This window comes from Benincasa hispida, chromosome 12 (assembly GCF_027475165.1).
Source record: "Benincasa hispida cultivar pf3 chromosome 12, pf3_genome.v1.1, whole genome shotgun sequence".
NCBI classification, from domain to species: domain Eukaryota; kingdom Viridiplantae; phylum Streptophyta; class Magnoliopsida; order Cucurbitales; family Cucurbitaceae; genus Benincasa; species Benincasa hispida.
This window is the reverse complement of record NC_143489.1, coordinates 81,984,685-81,998,982: the sequence shown is the minus strand read 5'-3', so window position 1 is coordinate 81,998,982 and position 14,298 is coordinate 81,984,685. Positions and strand designations below refer to the sequence as shown.

The window sequence follows — 14,298 nt, the reverse complement described above, 5'->3', positions numbered from 1 at the left end:
TGTAATCTTGTTCTCTTATCTCTCAGTCATGGGATAGAATTGGATATGATGAGGATGCTAAGGGAGTGTCAACCTAGTTGAGACGTCCGGGTGCATCTCCTGATCCTTTCACAAGCACTTGTATTCTCGCTTTGCTCTTTGTATAACTCTCTTGTACTTAGAGCTTTCGCTCATCTTTATTTATTAATACAATGAATCGTTTCCTTTTCAAAAAAAAAAAAAAAAAAGACAATTTCGCGTGTCTGATATGTGTTAGGCGTGTGTCCGCACGTGATGTTGTCAAACACGTGTCCGACCCTGACACTTCATCCAAAATAAAGTGTTTGTGCTTCACAGATAGACACCAACAGACCCAACAAAGGAAAGAAACATAAAAGGAAAAATACTAGAAAGGAAAAACTAGATACGGAAAAGATACAAGAAAAATAATAATTGAAATAAACCCTAATTAACTTTAACATGTTGCTTTGCTAAATCAACATGAGGGAATTTATTTTCTATTTTCCAGCTTTAGTGGAGTTTCCATAAGTCTTTTCAGGATAATATTCTACAGATTTTGGTGGGCCCTCTTTTGGCAAACAGATCACAGATATTGTGGTCCAATGGAGTAAAAACTCTTCTATCTAAGATTTGGTTTCAACGAAATCAACGATTTTTCATGAGAAATCCCTTTCTTAGTCTATTCAATTGCATTCAGCTCGTCTTCTAGCTTCCTCATAGTGTTCTTGTTCTAAGGCTTTCTCTAATTATTCTATACAAAATATTTGTTTGAACTGGATTGCTTTCATATTTTCTGTTTAATTAGTTTGTATCTTTACTTGTATGTTTACTTTCAGTTTCTGTTTTATTGTATTTTAAGCATTAGACTCGTTTCATTATATCCATGAACGGTCTTGTTTCTTTTTAAAAAAAAAAAGAAAACAAGGATGGAAACTGCAAAAGAGAAAGATATTGGTGCTGTATTAGAGATAAATGAATAGTGACACTGTATAATACAAAAGAATAGTGGCATTATTAGCTCATTCTTGCTTTATCTATTCTGTTACTGTAGTAATTCACCTCACTGATATCTCTGTAGTGTACAAGAACAATGTGGTCACATGACCTGCCAAGAAAATTGAATATCAGCATATAAATTTATAATGACAAACTCAACATAAATGCACTTGCTCACAGCATTATATAAATAAATAGGTGATAACTTAATCTGCATTGGTGTTCAACTGTTGAATGTGCTTCATATTTTCACTGGTCCATACTGGCCGGCTTATGTTTGGGTCCTGACACTTGGCCACTTACCCCTCCTCATTGCCAATTAGTTCTCTTTGTTGGGTGTTCACCTCCTTTAAATACTCTTTATTTTTCCGGAAATTGAAATCATTTCTTAACTACCCTTCCCACAGAAAGCTCTCCTTTTTTTGGGTTTCCTTTACCATAATCCTTGCAGATGTTTTCTTTAAAAATCAGAGCTTTAAAATCGATTCAATATATGAGAAATGCTAGTCTCAATTATTTGAATCATACTCTCCTATGTATTGTAATGAAAAGTGAAGCTAGGAAATGAACTATCCAACTGACTGCAAACATTACTTTACATTATTTTTTGGGAAAAATATCTTTTGGTCCCTAAGTTTTGGGTCTAGTTTCTATTTGGTCTCTAGGTTTCATTTAATTCCCAAGTTTTAAGTTTGGTTTCAATTTAGTCCCTAGGTTTCAAAATGTTATAATTTTACTCTTTAGGTTTGAGTTTTGTTTCAATTTGGTCTCTTGGTTTTGGGACTTACACTTTTAACCTCAATTTTTCATTAAATACTCACTTTTAATTATTGACGTAAATGTCTATTAATTAATTTAAAATAACAATGAAGTGAAATTTTAAATTTAACTTTAATAGTGATAAAAAAATAGTGAAACTTAATTAATTATAATTCTTTTACCTCTTTTAAATTAATTAATAGACATTATCATTAGAGCCGGAAAGAGAGTATTTAGTCAAACATTGAGGTTAAAAATGTAAATCTTGAAACCTAAAAACCAAATAGAAACAAAACTCAAATCTCAAGGGTAAAATAGTAACATTAAGAAACTTAGGAACTAAATTAAAACCAAACTCAAAGTTTAAGTACTAAATGTATAATATTTTGAAACCTAAGGACCAAATAGAAACTAAATCCAAAACCTAGGGACCAAAAAGGTATTTTTCCTTTTTAAAAAAAATGATACCAAACTTTTCATTAAGAGCATAAAAAGAGACCAACACTCCAAAGTACAAAGAAACGAAATAAAAGAAAAATCTGAAAATGGAATAACCAAAAGTACAAAGAGAGAGATAGCAACTAAAAAAACAATGAAACTCTCCCAATTCAGATAATGAAGCTAATTGCAGTGTTATTGTAACTTTGAACAAGAAACAAACCACTTCATTAAGATAATGAAAGATGTTACAAGTGAAGAAAAGGAAACAAACATAAAGTGCAAAACAATCCAACACACTAAAAAGCGCAAAAAGGATCAGCAAATGCACCAGGACATCTCAACTAGATTGACCTCCCTAGCATTCTCATCATCTCCTAGAAGGACTAGAATCCATAGCTAAGTACAAAATGAAGAGGATCTTGCATATGACAAGGCTTACAACCGAAGGATAAACTGAAAATTAATAACCAGCACTATGCTGTTACAAAATCAAGAGAGCGGAAAAATGAAGGCATTCCAATTGAGGTTGATGTCTTGTAAAGAGAAGTCTTGAAAAGCTTTGGAAAGAGAGCACCAAGAAGAGGCATTGATATGGGCGATATCAAATTTAAAGGAGCTAGTAGAAGCTTTGTCTTGAAACACTCTTTGATTCCTTTCAAACCAAATTTCTGATAATAAAGCTTTAACTGCGTTGGTCCAAAGTAATCTTGGCTTCTTCTTCAAATATGAGCCGATCAATAGTTGAAGCACATTAGCCTTAAAATCATTATCAAGAACCCAGCTGACATTAAAGCAGTTAAAAAGAGATGTCCAACAATTTTCTACAAAAACACACTGGAAGAACAAGTGTAAGAGTGATTCTAAGTTTACCCAACAAAGAGAGCAAACCTGTGGAGAAATATAGTGAGTAGGTAACTTCCTTTGGAGGATATCTGCACCGTTAAGTGAGCCATTTAGCATGATCCAAATCAGTATATTTACCCTTCTAGGACTCTTGGACTTCCATAAGGCTGATTCTAGTAGCTGACCAATTCGGGAGGAGAAGGATAGATGCTTTACAAGAGACTTGACTAAGAAAAACCCACTTGGTTCTAAAGACTACCGTCTTTTATCAGGAATCGAATTAAGTTTACAGTGATAGAGTTTTCCAGTCAGAAGCTGAAAGTTTTCTGCCTCTTCATCCTTTAACAGTCTTCTAAAATGAAAAATCCAAGAGGTTGAAATCTCATCCCAATAATCTTGTAATGAACCTTCGGGTTTGGTGGAGATGGAGAAGAGATTAAGGAACGAGATTTTTAGAGGAACCAAATCCAAGCAAGGATCACTCCAAAAGCTTATCCTTTCACCGTTACCAACTTTGAAGGCCGCCAAGGAATCCATTTTTAACCAGAATCTTGAAATGTTAATCCAGGGACTTCTAAGACTACTGGAAAATTTACCATTAGTATGCCAACCAAACTTACTTCTTCCATGAATGTTGATAATTACATTCCTCCAAAGTGAGTTTTCCTCAATGATAACCTCCACCCCCATTTTGCTAGAAGGCCATCTTCTTGGGACCGTGAGACTATACTCCATTTAACCAAATGATTTATTTTGCTTCCGGAATGCCCTTCCCAAAAATAATCCCTCAATATTCTTTCTAGAGTTCGAATCACCTTTTCTGGCATTTGAAAAAGTGACATATAGTAGATTGGTATATGAGAAAGAACCGACTTACAAAGGGTAGCGCGACCTCCTCTTCAAAGGTTGTATCTCTTCCATTTGTCCAATTTGCTTTGGACTTTGTCAATCACTGGTTGCCAAAAAGCTAATTGTTTAGGGTAGCCCACTAGAGGAAGACCAAGGTACATAAATGGGAGTTAGACAGCCTTGCAATTTAAGATGGCAGCTTCTGATTGTAGCTTGAAATGGTCTATATTGATGCCACATAAAGCTGATTTTTCCCAATTGACCTTCAACCCCGAACACCACTCAAATAATTCAAGTATTTTCTTAGGTTGCTAAGCTTTTCTTCGTCATCTTGGTAGAAAATTAGAGTATCATCCGCAAATTGCAAAAGAGAAACATGAGTTCTGTCTTTACCAACAATAAAGCCTTCATACTTGCCTTTTTCTTGAAGCTAGGACAGTAGTACATTTAAGACTTCACTAACTAGTAGAAATAAGAAAGGAGAAAGAGGGTCATCTTGCCTTATTCCTCTTGAAGCTTGAATTCTACCACAAGATCTTCCATTTATGAAAATTGAGAATTTTGTGTTAGAAGTACAGCCCATCATCCACATAATCTATCTTGAGTCAAAATTCTTTTCAACCAGAATTTTTTCAAGAAACTCCCAATCAACCCGATCAAAGGCCTTTTCTAAATCAAGTTTTAAAATCCACCCTTTTTTTCCCTTGGAACGGTAGTCTTCAACCACTTCATTTGCAATAAGAATTGGGTCTAATATTTGTCTTCCTTCGATAAAAGCACTTTGTGAAGTCTCTATTATACTTGGCATTACCTTTTTCAGCCTTTCCGCTCATACTTTAGCTACTAATTTGTAAGACAAAGTAGTTAGGCTTATTGGCCTGAAATCACATACCCGAGCAGCATCCTTTTTCTTCTGAATGAGGTTGATGAAGTTTTCTTTTATACATGAATTTAACTTTCCATTGTTGTAGAAGTCTTCAAAAAGTTCTAGATATTTATCCTTGAAGAAATCCCAAAATTTGAGAAGGAATTCAGCTGCAAAACCATCCGGTCCAGGGGTCTTATTTTTCCTAACAGGTTTAGGGTAGATTTGATCTCTACTAAAGAGAACCTTGCTGTCAGCTTTGCATTATCAGCAGTAGACACTTTGGACCATTTCAGGTTGAGAGGGACTGTTCTTTGACCTGGAAACTTGGTGTATAGAATGGAGTAGAAATCTAAGATGAGGTCTTCAATCTCTTTGAAAGAATTGGTTGCTACTCCTTGATCATTTATGAGCTCAGAAATCAGATTCCTTCTTTTTTTTTAGCATCCAGAAATCTATGAAAGAATTTTGCATTTTCATCCCCTAAACTTAGCCAATTCAGCTTGCTTTTTTGTCTTAGATTTCTTTCGTTTGTTCTATAAAGGGAAGAAAGTTCAGCCATCAACACATTTCTCAAACTTCTGTTTGAATCTGTTAACCCATGAGTTTCTACATGTTGATCAATTTCCTCTAATTTTCTTAATAACACTTCCTCACTTGATTTTCTTGCTGTCTCAAAATCTACATGCCAAGCTTTAAGAGTCGTTTTAACTTTTCTTAGCTTCATAGAGATGACAAATCCAGCCCAACCTTGTTGAACACCCATTGACAAAGTGTCTTTAATAATTTCACAGCTTTCTATTATGGATAACCAACTGTTACAAAATCTGAAAGGAGATGGCCCCCATTCAAACGATCCGGCTTCAAGAAGAATTGGAAAATGGTCTGAACATGTTCTTGTCAATCTTACTACTCTAGTATTTGCAAAGGTATCATCCAAATATTTGAGACCAAAAATCTGTCAAGAAGTGAAGAAGCTGGAGGACCTTCTCTTGACCAAGTAAATTGGCCATTACTAAGGGGGATTTCCACTAATTTTGCTGAATCAATAAATTTATTAAACTTCTTCATCCCTTTTGTTAATCTCCCTGTTGGATTTCTTTCTTGAATTCTTCTAGTGATGTTGAAATATCCTCCAATACACCAAGACTCGCAACAATACCCTGAAAGTGAATATAATTCTGGCCAAATATGATTTCTTTCTTTGTAATCCATAGGGCCATAAACATTTGTGACCCAACTTGTTTTCTTGCATAATGTAATGCACTTAATTGATAATGAATGACCTCCTTTAAGAACTTCTATCACAGTGATCTTACTTTCATCCCACATGGTTAACAAGCCTCCTGAATGACCTTGTGCTTCCACATACTCCCACCCTATGTCTTTGGAACTCCAAATTTCTTTTATAAATCTGATGTCAAAAGAATTTTTCTTGGTTTCTTGGATCATGACCAAATCTGGGTTGACTTTTCTGACACATCGTCTTACTGCCAATCTTTTGGAGGCATCACCCATGCCTCTAGTATTCCATGAAATGATTTTCATGGTGTGTTCTTGTAATTAACCCAAGATCAATCCACAATCCTCTGCCAATGAAATCAGATTGCTGGGAATATCTCCTTTGTCGATGGGCTTAATGCAAGAATTGATGATACTAACTGTGTTAAGTTTTTCTTCAGGTTGAAATAAACAGTGCAAGTCTTGTTGTTGCTCATAATCAGGGTACTCTTCTTCTTGGAGGAAGTCAGGGACTAGACTGCCACCCTCATCACTCCTAATACTGAACAGGGAGTCTTCATCTGAGTCATAGCCTTTGAAATCTTCTGTTGGAGGATCAGATAAGCCTCTTATAAAGGCTACTTGTGAGTCTCGGACTTTGAAATCTTAAAAGGAGAAGGAGCAGGGATGAGAGGGAGAAGGTACTGACCTGAGTGTCGGAGGGTAATTGTACCTTGATGCAACAATTCTCTAATATGTCTGCATTCAACAAAGAGGTCTAGCCGTTTTGGAAGGAGGTTTTCTTTCTTATGAAGCGTTTTCGAAAAGGTTTTAAAATGGAGCCCTTGCTTGTATTTTTTGGATTAATTCCGGGTAAGGGAGAGGATGAGGAAATGCCACCTAATGAATCTTTTCGTAATGATTCGTAGGTGTGAAGGGGAGTGACTGAAAGTGACGATTGACCTTCTAAATGGGCGGGAAAATCACTTGATACCTTGGAGGCCAAAATACCACCGCACGGAGGGGCTGCGGCTTTCAAATGGACTTTTTGGTTGTCCATTATTAAAAATTCTCCTTGCTTTAATGAAATAGACTGTTGGACTTCCTCGGAATATAAATTTAAATTGGAGGCCGCTGGGATTCCGAGAGAGGAGATTAAGGGGGCCATTGGTAGTGTAGAGACCGTTGGACTTCCTTTGGAATGAGTTGGATTTTCTAGAGGTTTTCTCTTCAATAAATGAACCTCCTTCTCTCCTCTTAATGACTCCTCTTCTTTCTCTTTCTTTTTGTTCACACTAAACCGGTTAGGGGAAATTCCGGATTGGTCTTCATTAATATTAGCTTCCAGCGGGCTGGCTTCTCTTCCATCCGTTTGAAAAACCACCGGAGTTAACTTTTTTGATAGGGAAGTTCCTTGAATCTCCTTTTCCAGTTGTCTAATACCTTTCATCGTTGTTTGGGACAAAATTTCCTTTGAGAACAGGGAATTTCTGGAGAAGTTCAAGTGATTGACTGCTGTCTTGAGGAAGGACCATTGCTCAGCCTCATTTGAATTACTTAATCCTTCATCTATCAATACTTGATTAAATCTAGCTTTGTCTACCGGATTTGAGAGATTCTTTTCATTAAAAAACATCTTGGCCTTCTTTGGAGGGTTTAGGAATTCAATATCACCAAAATGTAGGAAGATGCTTCCCTTGTTTTCATCTGAAACTTCTAAAGTTGCTGGTAGAAACCCATATAAATTCTTCTTAACTTGAATTCTAGCTTCTGCCACATTGAGGAGGTTTAAAGTTTCTATGGCAATGGCTTCTAATCCACCAAAATATGTACCAATTGCTTCGAAAATTTGCTTGCACCAAAGTTCTAATGGTAGATTTTTAATTGAAATCCAACCTCCATATCCTTTAACTACCCTTGGCCGGCTATGTAAGTTGGTGTTCCACCTTTCAAACTTTAGGTGAAGATGTCCAATTTTTTGCCACACACCCGAATGCTCAATCAAATCTTCCAAATTCCCCTTTTCCAGCTTTAATAAGGCTGATTCCGCTGAAAGAGGATTGATGATAATTTTAGAATTGGACCACTGCCTTACTACCTCTGAAACTTCCGTCCATTCATTGAATTCACAAAAACGGTTGACTACCCACAATTTACTAAAATCTTCCTTGAGGACATCTTGGTGTTTTCAAACCCAAAAATTAATTTTGCTCTGTTTTTTGGTGCTCTGAGGGGACAGGGGACTCTGTTTGTCTGAAAAAACAGACTTAACCATAGATTTTCTTCCCCTTACTATGTTTGCATATGAGTTTGGGACTAAGAGGGGTTTTTTTGTCACCGGTTCAGCTTTAAAGAGAGACAAAGCATCATTTAACAAGGTAAGGAAAGAATGCCAACCTGAATTAAGAGTTCCTGATGGAACATGTATGAAGAATCGTCCTCCAATTGCAGGCCACACTACACATCTTAAAAACCAATTTGAATAGACTCTGATCTTAGAAATCTTGGTTACACCAGAAGCATCTTGACTGCTTTTGACAAAGAAGCTGGATGTTGGAAGTTTCGAAAGGGTTGAGATGTTTTCCACAAACCAAAGTAGCTGCGATTTTGACAAGGAGATTTGCTTTTTGGCTTCCACATCTTCTATGATTACTGAACCAGCTTGGAGGAGGGCACAGAAATGGCTGTCCTTGATTCTACAACTAATAACTTCGACGGCTAAAATAGGCTTGGAGGGGAGGGTCATTGGGAGGGCCATAAGAGATAGATGAGACAAGAGTCACGGGGGAGGGCTGAGGTTGGTGAGAATAGGCAAAGCTTGGTCGGAAAAGAGGAGAGGGCGTAGAGTTAGGTCGGAATGGGGTGCCGGAGGGAGGGAAGGGGAGAGAGGAGAGAGGAGAGAGCATTTTAGTGTTTATGGCAGACCTTTTTAATTGTAGTGTTATTGTTATCTGTTATGTTCCAAAATTACTTTATATTATATCCTTCATGTTCCAAAATTAGCCGGTAATTTTTTATCCGTCAATAAAATCTCTAAGGGGATGTTTGGGGCATTGAGATGAGTTGAGATAAAAGAAATTAACACAATGTTCGGCCACCAACTTGTGAAATTGGTGTAAAATAACTCAACTCCACCAACTTCTACAATGTTCACAATCAAAGTTTGCACATTTATCAAGGAATTCCATCTGCACCTCTTTTTCTCTCCCTCCCTCCAATGTTTCCAAGAACTCTACCCGCCGGCCACCACCAATGACCAACTCCAACGGCAATCATCACCAGCGACATGCTCCAATGACCACCTTCGATGGCCAACTCTGACGACCACTTCCGACGACTACATCTGACGCCCAACTCTAGCTACAACCACCAACAGAACTACTACCGACTCACTCCAACAACATGCTTTAACAACCACCTTCGACGAAAACCACCTCCAATGTTCAACTTAGCGAACTACCACCTCCAGTGCCAACCACATACGGACACCACCATGACTGCATCTTCTAAGACTTTCCACTTTTTTGTTTGGCACTTGAGGCTTCTATCAACATGGCTAAATTAGGGCCTAGTGTCACTCACTTATTAGGGATAGTGGATCTCCAAATATCTCCATAATGGTATGATATTGTTCACGGCATAAACTCTCACGACTTTACTTTTGGTTTCACCCAAAATGCCTCAAAATGCCTCATACCATTAGTGATTGTATAACTCAAACTAAAATAGTCTACATCCCAATTACAGACTATTATAACCTACAGACTATTATAACCACTGACTATAATAGTCAACTCCCAAACATCCCTAAATAACAAATTCAATGAGTTTTCCACTCAAAATTTTTTACTCTGGTGTAAAATCGGGGTACGTTCATGTGCTATTTCAATAATTAAACAATAGAAATAGTAAAAGAATTATAAAAAACCTTAGTTTAATTGTCCAACCAATTGTACGTGCGGAATATTTAACATGAGTAGAACATAAATAAAGCAATTGAAGTGTTCAGGCTTTATAAGGATGGAATGGGAAGATGGTTATATCAAGAGTTAGAAAGTAGGCCTTAAGGCAGAATCACATGACTGCATTCAACAATGGAAAAGGAACACTCACTGATCCAGCATCCAATAGCTACGTCTCTGGAAATTGGGGTTGTATTCTCCATGTGCATAATAGCAATTTAACGCCTCAGCATTTCCAACCTAGCCATGAAGACAAACAATAATCCAGACTCGAGCAATCAGTAAGAAAACTTAGGTGATCTCAAAAGATCTAATGCAGACAGATCACTGGGTGGTATAGCACTATTTATGTAATCCACTGAAAAAGTTTTAGTTTCCATAGCACGAAATCAGGTAATATTGTGGTTGAACTAACCATATCCAAAGTTCATAATTTTTTTTCAATACCGTAACTCTAACCAGCTTGAAATCACATCTTATAGTTCATTTTTTTAGCACTCGATTACTTGGGTATTACCACTGTAGCATTTCATTAGTCCTGGGGTCAAAACTAGTGTTCCCATAGTATGTTCCATTCCATGCAAACGTGCAAGTCCTGGCTATCATTTCGTTTACTACTTATTAGTTATTCTATGAATGCAGATCTTGTTTTTTACACTTAGCGTGCTCAGTTTTAAAAAAATTTAAAGCTAAAAACATTAATAAGTGTAGGCATTTCAGCGTCTTCCACCACACGTATGGCAAGGGGTGGGTGGGTGTGCGTGTGTATGATAATCAGAAAACTCACATATTAAACATTTGGCTCAATTTTTTAACCCTGGGTTACATAAATATAACAAGTGAGTTAAGCACTGCCTTAATTTTTATGAGTGATTTTTACTTAGCACACAATGTTGGAAAATTCATTAGGTTGACTTCATACACCCGTGCCCTCCCCCCCGGTTGTGTTCTTGTTGTCTCTTCTACGCAATATATATCCCTTCCCAACGAGGAGGAAGAAAAGAAAAGCGAACAAACTACTGTAGCCAAGAATCAGACCTTGGTATATTACTGCAGGAAGAAAAAGTAATTAAGAAAATGAGTTGGAATGATTGCATGATACAAAACCTTAAGTCGTTCATGTGCTTCTCCAACAGTTCTTCCGTCCCTTTTTTTCCTCCAGCTATGACCATCTCTACGGAAGAAACGGAGTACTCTCTTGTTAAAAAGAAACAAGGAACCACCTGTTGCAAATCCATTGTTCAATAATTATCCAAACGTTATAAAACAACACTCTAACATGCTATGCCATCAAAAATCATTCCAAAGAAAAACAATAGTTAAAAAGGTTACTTACTAGTTGGCTGTTTAGGGGCCTCCTCAGTCAGCTGATATTTCTCATGATTCTGTAAAATAAAGAGCACTTCTGGAGGCTTCAGCCAACGGGATTGTGCTTCTCGATAAAGATCATTAATATCATATCCTGAGATAATGATATGAAAAGGCTTTCAAATTTCAGTTCAGTTCCCAAGTTAACTTGAATATAATTCCAAAAAAGTAAAAGACCCAACAAAATGGGTATAGATACGAGATCATTATCACAAAACTTACTCGCAGATGGAAAGAGGGCATAGTAGGCATGTAAAATGAATTTTACATGTTTTTTATAATAGAAATAACTTCCATTGAGCAAAAAAATGAAAGAGTACAAAGACATACAAAAAGTCAAGCCCACAAAAAAAGGAAATTCCACTAAAGACAGGGATGTCAACCATACAAAATAGTGTCCAAAGAATAGTTACAAAAAGTCTTCAAAATCAAAGCTCAAAGGGATGTAGAATCTAGCAACGGACCAAAGATCACTAGATCCCTCTTCACCCTCTAAACACCCTACTATTATGCTCCCCAAATCACCCACAATATAACCCACATCCTAGAAAGCAACCATTCTCTCAAAAAGGTGGATGGCGGAGGGACACCTCGATCATATCACAACAGTCCCTATGACAAACATGCGAAAAATCAAATGACTTAAAGAATTTCTAATTTAATCAGGCTACATGTAAAATTCATCAATTTTATATGCCCTAGCATTCTTTCTTCTTTTCTCAATGAAAATTGTCTTTATCAAAAATTAAATAAATAAATAAAAATACATTCATCAAAATACAAAAGAATTATGTCCCGACGAAAAACCTTAGCTGTTTCGTTGTGCAGACAACGTTTTTCCTTCATACTTGTGTACCACTATCAGACGCATGATCAGCTATTTTGGGAATGAAAAACATTGAGTAAGATCGAAATACACGCAAGAAACTAGAGTTCAACGGATCAAAGTTTCCAAATACTCAATTATTCTGCGAAAGAAAAAGAAATATATAAAAAAAATGTAAGACTTAACGAAGCTACTGAAAATAAATTGCCTTAAATTAACTTAAAGAGCATCACCGTTTCTTTCCAGTCTCTAAAAATCCTTCATTTTAATTCAAATACAAGCCAATTCCCAGTAGCTTGAGGGTTGATTTTTATAAACACAAGACTTCAACAACTCACAGCCACCTCTTCACTGTATCAACTGAAAATAGCTCAGCTTATGTCACTAGAACTGAAATATGACCTAGCTCTTCGTGAAACACTAACCAATCATCACAAATAACTTCCACCGTACATTTTTTACATTCGGCGACCAACACTTCTTATACTAGTTAAAACCATATTCCGCGAAACTTACTCGAAAAACTAAGCAGAAATTCATGTCGACATCAGGAAAAACAAGAACTCCATTAAAAACAAAAGAAATGGAAAAACTACTGACTCCATTACTTACCGGCGTTCATCATGTACAGATCGCGTCAGCTTTTTCAGTGAGAATAAGTTAAAGAAAACATTTCAGAATCCTCCCGAATTGCAGAGAAGAGCTTCAACTGGCGCTTCTGCAGAAGGAGCACAACTGCTTCGAGTTGTTAAACTGAAGACAGAGAGAGAAAAGAGATCCGAGAGAATACTTCACCGGCGGCGTCGACGTCGGAAAATCCTTCTCCGGATCACCGAGGAGCTGAAAATCGGAGATGGAGAATTGACTTCCACATTCAACAGATGGAACTTCCGTCTTGCCGTGCGCTTCGGTTTCGGCCACTGAAAAATCAAATATGGTCAGAAGCTTACAATTGGAATTAGAAAATTGGATTTTATAAGTTAAAAACAATCATAAATATACGAGATATTGATACGAAATAATATGACGATAGTTAATTTTTTAAAAATTAAGTTATTGATGAGTTGAAGATAGGTTTTTTTCTTAAAAAATCTAAAATACAGATAAATTTTGCATATTAATGATAATAATACAAGATACAGTATAAATATTATAAAACAAAACAAAAACAACATCTAATATGTTGAAGTAACATAGTAAATAAAATACAATAAAAAACTAATTCATATTGATTAGAGAATAAAAAGAATATTAGAACGATGAGTATGAATATAACGAAGAATTCTTATTTGAATTGTTGAAGATTTTCAAGTTGGTTATATTGTTGTGGACTTTGTGAGGACTTAGATGTGAAGATGGAGATTAGATGCTTCTAGGGTATTCTTTTATTTTTATTTTCTTTTTAGTTTCGATACGAGTGGATCAGGAAAAGTATGAATTGCTTATCTTTTTATTTTAAAAAAAGATAGCATAAAAATAGATACGTTAAATCACTCGTAACTCGAAAATAAAGTATCGATATCTATCTTTGATACGAATTATTTACCTCACATGAAGTATATGTATTTCATAATTAAAAAGATTTTTTTTCTCCTAAACGAGAGGGGGAGAGAGAGAAAAAAGAAAAGAAAAATACTCTTTTTTATTTTTGTTTTATTGTCTACGGTTATATTTGTAAAATTACCTGTTCAAAAATTCGTCCACGAATTTCTTATGGAGAGAGAAAAAAAAAACTTTGGTTGAATTACAATTTTGGTGGACAAAGTTACAATTTAGTCTTTATGAATTTAAAGTTGGAATTTTAGTTTTTATGGTTCGATAAAACCTCATAGTTAATAATTTCTAATATATAGATTGTTTAGAAATATTTTATCAAACATAGAGATTAAATCATAATGATAAATCATATGGATTACGCTCTAACTAAACTATGGGATTGATTTGTAATTTAATTTTGAAATAATTAACTTTAAATCTATTTTAATACCAAAACTTTTAAGATCGACGAAGAAGTTTTTTTTTTATGGCAAATGGAGATGGGAAAATATATCAACTACCACTAAATTATGTTCATTTTAAACATGTGTTGCATGTGATGGTTGAAGTATTGATTTTAGAAAAATGTGATTTGAATTCGATAATTTTGTAAAATTGATTATCATGCAATC

The 14,298-nt window shown here is 35.8% G+C and overlaps 1 protein-coding gene across 3 annotated transcripts; it reads right to left on the bottom strand.

Annotated features, from left to right (window-relative positions):
* Window positions 1–934: 934 nt before the first annotated feature.
* On the bottom strand, window positions 935–13,092 carry LOC150032238 (calmodulin-binding transcription activator 4-like). 3 transcript variants are annotated; one of them, XM_090307720.1, is made up of 6 exons: window positions 12,921–13,092; window positions 12,743–12,865; window positions 11,273–11,398; window positions 11,044–11,159; window positions 10,088–10,176; window positions 935–1,105 (listed from the first exon to the last, which is right to left on the bottom strand). In XM_090307720.1, exons 2-6 carry the CDS (start codon window positions 12,753–12,755, stop codon window positions 1,015–1,017), a joined length of 435 nt encoding a protein of 144 aa, XP_090163846.1. In that variant the 5' UTR covers window positions 12,756–12,865; window positions 12,921–13,092; the 3' UTR covers window positions 935–1,014. The 3 variants fall into 3 exon arrangements, with proteins under 3 accessions (XP_090163846.1, XP_090163847.1, XP_090163848.1); XM_090307721.1 differs by having other exon boundaries at window positions 12,743–12,848; XM_090307722.1 differs by having other exon boundaries at window positions 12,743–12,848; window positions 12,926–13,092.
* Between the last annotated feature and the right edge of the window lie 1,206 nt (window positions 13,093–14,298).